The sequence below is a fragment of the Corapipo altera genome, unplaced genomic scaffold (assembly GCF_003945725.1).
Source record: "Corapipo altera isolate COAL_440 unplaced genomic scaffold, ASM394572v1 300, whole genome shotgun sequence".
Lineage (NCBI taxonomy): Eukaryota > Metazoa > Chordata > Aves > Passeriformes > Pipridae > Corapipo > Corapipo altera.
Genome location: NW_020885067.1, coordinates 292,027 through 296,976, shown reverse-complemented (window position 1 = coordinate 296,976; position 4,950 = coordinate 292,027). Strand labels below are relative to the sequence as shown.

The 4,950-nt window shown below is 45.6% G+C and overlaps 1 protein-coding gene across 2 annotated transcripts in view; it reads left to right on the top strand.

Annotated features, from left to right (window-relative positions):
- The window catches only part of CEPT1 (choline/ethanolamine phosphotransferase 1), a 30,429-nt gene that overhangs the window by 4,642 nt on the left and 20,837 nt on the right, over positions 1–4,950 (top strand). For both annotated transcript variants that reach the window (XM_027669136.1, XM_027669135.1), the window contains exons 3-4: positions 1,691–1,838; positions 2,844–2,985. In XM_027669136.1, coding sequence (XP_027524937.1) covers positions 1,691–1,838; positions 2,844–2,985 — 290 coding nt within the window. The remainder of the gene's footprint in view (positions 1–1,690; positions 1,839–2,843; positions 2,986–4,950) is intronic.

Here is a 4,950-nt window from a genome sequence, read left to right as displayed (position 1 = left end):
GAGCACCAGGAACTCGGAGTGAGCTGTGTCAGAGCAGTGCTGGTGTTCAGCACTTTGGGAGGTGCTCTGGGGGAGGTGACTGAGGTTTCCTCTCCCTTGGATGCAGGATGACCTGCTGCTGAGGCAGCTCCTGCTCCACTTTGCCCATGGCACCACAGCCCTGGTGCTGGAGGTGCCTTTGAAGTGTCAGGAGCTGCCTGGGGAGGAAAATGGGCCTTTGAAACTCCACAAACAATGTGCTGCTTTTTTTTTTTTTTTCCTCCTCCCCCAGAGCACTTTTGCTTTCAGATGTAAATTTTCTCTTCCTTGTAGCTCAGCCTTAGTTTTGCTTTTTTTTTTTCCCTTGGTTTCCTCCAAGAGTGACTTGTCTCTTCCTGTTGGTGAGAGGTGTAGCCAGGGGAACTGAGCTGGAGAGAGGAGGAGATGCAAATCCTTCCTGCTGAGCTGGGAGGACCCAACTGGCAAAGTGCTGAGTGATGAATTGTTTTGCTTTTAAAAAAAAAGAATGGAAAAAAAGGCCTGGATAAGAGAGGGAGCTGTGAAATCTTCCCCCAGATATAAATAACCTCTCAGTGGAAACACCTACACTGCTAATGAAAGGAGAGAGAAGAGCCAGCAGAGAGATTTTTTGGGGGGTTTGTAGAGAAAAATTGCATCACCCTGAAGGTAATTAAACATGGAGTATAAAACCTAGAAATGAGGAATAAAAATAACACCACGGGCTGGAATTCTGTGGCATCAAAACCCTGGGAAATGTGGTTTTCTCTATCCCCCCCCTCCCCGTGCGTTGTTTGTACAGATGAAGTGCTGAAAGCAGAGCAGCTTTTGGGGCAGAATGAAGGGGTTTGGTCACTCAGGAGCAGTGGAGGCTGGAGAAGGGAATGTGTTTTAGTTGCTGTGCTCCAGTGAGTCGTGGTTGTGTCAGCCTAGCTAAGCTGGACTCAGGGCTCTGTGAGAGGCAGGTTGGGTTGGTTGAACTGCCCTGGACTTTATTGGTGTGCTCTGGAAGACAGAGCTGCTCCTAAATGCCCACGTGTGTCGAGTGGGAAGGTTGCAAAACAGCCAATAATTTGGGATTGATGGGAGTGGCAGCTGAGCCAGAGGGGTGGGGATCTACCTTTTCTGGACTTGGTGGGTCATGCTTCAAACAGCAGAAAAAAACTGCAGTTGGAGAGTTCTGGCTTTGGCATTATTGGGCTTTCTGTGGAAATCCAAACTGCTCTGCAGGAGGGGGCTGTGAGGGGGGTTAAGGTGGATTTTCTTGGCAAAGCTGCTGATGCTGGAGGCCCTCAGAGGCTCCTGAGCTCCCAGTCTGGGCAGTGCCACAGGGAAGAGTCTGGGCAGTGCCACAGCTCCAATGTCCCTGGGCACGGGGAGCTTGGGGTTTGGGGTGGAAGTTGTGGGGTTTCTACCTCGAGGGTTTCACTGCACACCCTGTGCACGTGTGGGGCTGGGGTTTGCTCCAGCTGCCTGGGAGCATGAGGCTGGAGCTGATCCAGGCTGGAATTCGGGCCCTGCTTTATTTACATTCCACATGTCCCAGCCCCATCCTACCTGTCCTGGCAGGGCCCCGGGTGACCTGGAAGTGCTGAGGGAAAATGCTGAGTCAGGCTGTGGGACAGGGCAGCTGCAGCACTTGGAATGCTGAGGTTTGAAAATCACCTTTCTTCTGCTTTCCTTTCCCTGTCAGGCACCTCCCTGGGCATACATTGCTTGTGCTTGTGGCCTTTTCATCTACCAGTCCCTGGATGCCATAGATGGAAAACAAGCCAGGAGGACAAACAGCAGCACTCCCCTGGGAGAGCTCTTTGATCATGGCTGTGATTCCCTGTCCACAGGTATTGCTGTTATTTCTAGTTGAACTCGGAGGATTAAGTGACTCTTATTTCAGGGATTAAATCTGCAATGCCCCCCCCAAAAAAGAAAAAGCTTTTTTTACTGAATGCAGGACTGAAAGGATCATTTTTCAGCTCAGAAAGTCACCTTTCTTTGCACCCTGGACCAGCTGAGTTGTCTCCTCTTGTGTTCCACTGAAAACAAAACGAAGCATGTGGCTGATTCAGCCTGAGCCAGCACTTTTCTGGGAGGGTTCAGCAGAGTCTTGGCTCTCAAACATTGTCTGTAGGAGTCCTCAGAATGCTCTGTTGGGTTATTTTGGGGTGACTCTCTAGGCAGGTCTGAAGCCCGAGCAGTGGGACTCTGCAAGTCTTGAGTTTAGGATTAAAAGATTAAAATTAAGATTAAAATCAACCAGATCAGTTCCTGGGAAGGTGGAGGGCACTGAGCCAGCCTGAACTTTAACCCCATTGGAAAAAAAGTCCTGGAATATCCTGAGTTGGAAGGGTTCCACAGGGATCACAGAGTCTAGCTCCTGGTCAGGTGGTTTGGGTTCCTGAAATTCTAAAGCTTTAAGTTTTTAGGAATTCTCTAGCAAAACTGTGTGTGAAAATGTGGAGGGGAAAGCACAGATCCATTGGGAATCCCGAATGACAGACCTTGGATTCCATAAATCAGAAAATGGTGGGGGGGAATGCCCAGCAAATCTTGGATCCAGGAGAAAACCCCCAGACCTGCACAAACTACCCGAGTCCCTTCATGGGACTGTTTAGTGGAGTAAAAAGATGGGAGACTGAGAAACCCTCAATCCTGCAGACTTCTAGTGACTGATGTGCATTTCAATACCCATTTTGCAGTTTTAATTATTTCAAACTGAGGTGTTTTGTGCAACCCCCCCCAAGGCCACCCCCAGCACCGGGCCCCGGGTGTAGCTTTGCTTCTGCTGAGGATCTTGACGCCCGTGTCCCACTCCCCCTTTTCACTGAGTGACTGATTTTCTCCTGCAGTCTTTGTGGTTTTGGGAACTTGTATTGCTGTGCAGCTGGGCACCAACCCTGACTGGATGTTCTTTTGTTGTTTTGCTGGGACATTCATGTTTTACTGCGCTCACTGGCAGACCTACGTCTCGGGCACGCTGCGCTTTGGGATGTAAGTACCTCCCCCAGAGCAAACCTGAACCTGACCTCGGTTCTCTGCCTCATTCCCTGCCCACTCTGTGCCCTCTGTGCCCATGTTCCCCTCCCTAGAGCTGCAGAAAATCGTGTGTGTCCGTGGAGACCCTTAGAGCTGGTGGCAGCTGCTGTGGGATTTGTCCCGGGTGTTGCTTGTGAAGTCTCCCTTTGTCCTGGTGGTTAATTAGGAGCTTTTTGATGTGATCTAAAGCTGAATAAAGAATGGGAAGTAGCTGCTGTTCCGTGCCAGGAGGGTTTGGTCAGGTGGTGGCAGTGTGGCTTTAGCACTCAGTTAATCTTGGTGCTGCTGTGACGTGCAGTTAATGTTTGTTATTGACCACAACTCCTCAGATTCTCTGGAATAACTGAGACTGAGCCTCCAGATTAAAGTCCTGAACCCCTTTGGGTTGGTGTAGGCTGGGATTCTGTTCATATGGAATGAGAATTCTGTTAATGATGGAATGAAAATTGCAATGCCAAGGAAGTGAAGAGCTGAAATCCCTTTTCCTGCTGGGTGGGGGGTGGGACACAAGGATTCTCTGGCCTTAGTGGGGAAATAAATGTGTTTTATTTGAGGATTTATTCTCTGTTTGCATCCCTAGGGTTAACAAATTTATTTCAGATAAATGGGCTGCAGAATGGAGGGGGGGGGTTGGCAGCTGGGAACTGAAATTTGCCATCAGTTTGTGGGATTTGGAAACAATTCTACAACAGCCCCACCCAAGAGTCTGACAGAGTGTTATTCAGTTTATCATCCTGGATCTGTAGGTACCCAGATGCTGCTAAACCAGTACAAAGATGGGCCTTGTGTCCAGGGCAGGACACTGCTTTGAGAGTGCAGATTCTCATGAGAAATTTGGGTTTCTGCTCCAAACTTTCAGGATTTGGAGCAGTTTTCAGTGTGTGTTGGAGGAAGAAAATTAAACAACCCAGATTTCTCCTCTATTCCTGTTCTACCCCTCATTGCACCAAAGCAGATTGACTGGAATGTTCTGTCCTGGTGCTGAAATCTTTCCAATGACACCTGGCTCTGATTTTTTCCTGTTTTTGGGTCTCTCTTTGATCCTGTACCAAAGGTCTGAGTGCTTTTGGCTCCCTTGGAACTTCCCAGGGTCCTGATAACCCAAGATTTCTGGTTGTTGAGCAAAGAACACAAAAAACAAACCCCAGCCTTGGCACGTGCTTGACTTTGGGGCTGGGTTGTTGGGAGGGTCAGCACTTTGGGGGCAGCATTTTTGTGGTGGATCAGCTTTGTAATATAAAATAAATGTAATAAAATAGATTACAGATAATAGAGTATATTATAAATAGAATATAATGTATTCTATAGAATAGAATATATGTATTATATATATTCTATAGAATAGAATATATATAGAATAGAATATAAAATATAAACATATAGATATAAAATATAAGAATATAATATAAAATATAAAAATATAAATATAAAAATATAAAATATATGTATATAATATAAAATAGATAAATATAACTATATACACTATAAAATATATACACTATAAAATATAACTATATACCCTATATAAACTATAAAATATAGAAATATAATATTATATATAAATATAAACGTAAAATATATAAGCATACACTATAAAATATAAAAATATAATATATCTAAATAGAAAACATTATAGATAATATGTATAATACAAATTTATATAAATTAATTATAATTTTATATACTATAAATATAATCTAAAATAAACCCCATCTATAAATATATGATATAAAAACGTGATGTTCCATCAGTTCAGAGAAGGCCCAAAGCCCCCACACTGTGGGTCATTGTTTGGGGTGTCCCTGCCCCGGGAAATGAACCCATTTATTCTCCCTGGGCCCCAGGCTCCTGATTTTGAGGGGCTGACCTTCCTTGTCCTGGCAAACCCCGGGATTGTTCCTCATCCTGGCAAACCCCGGG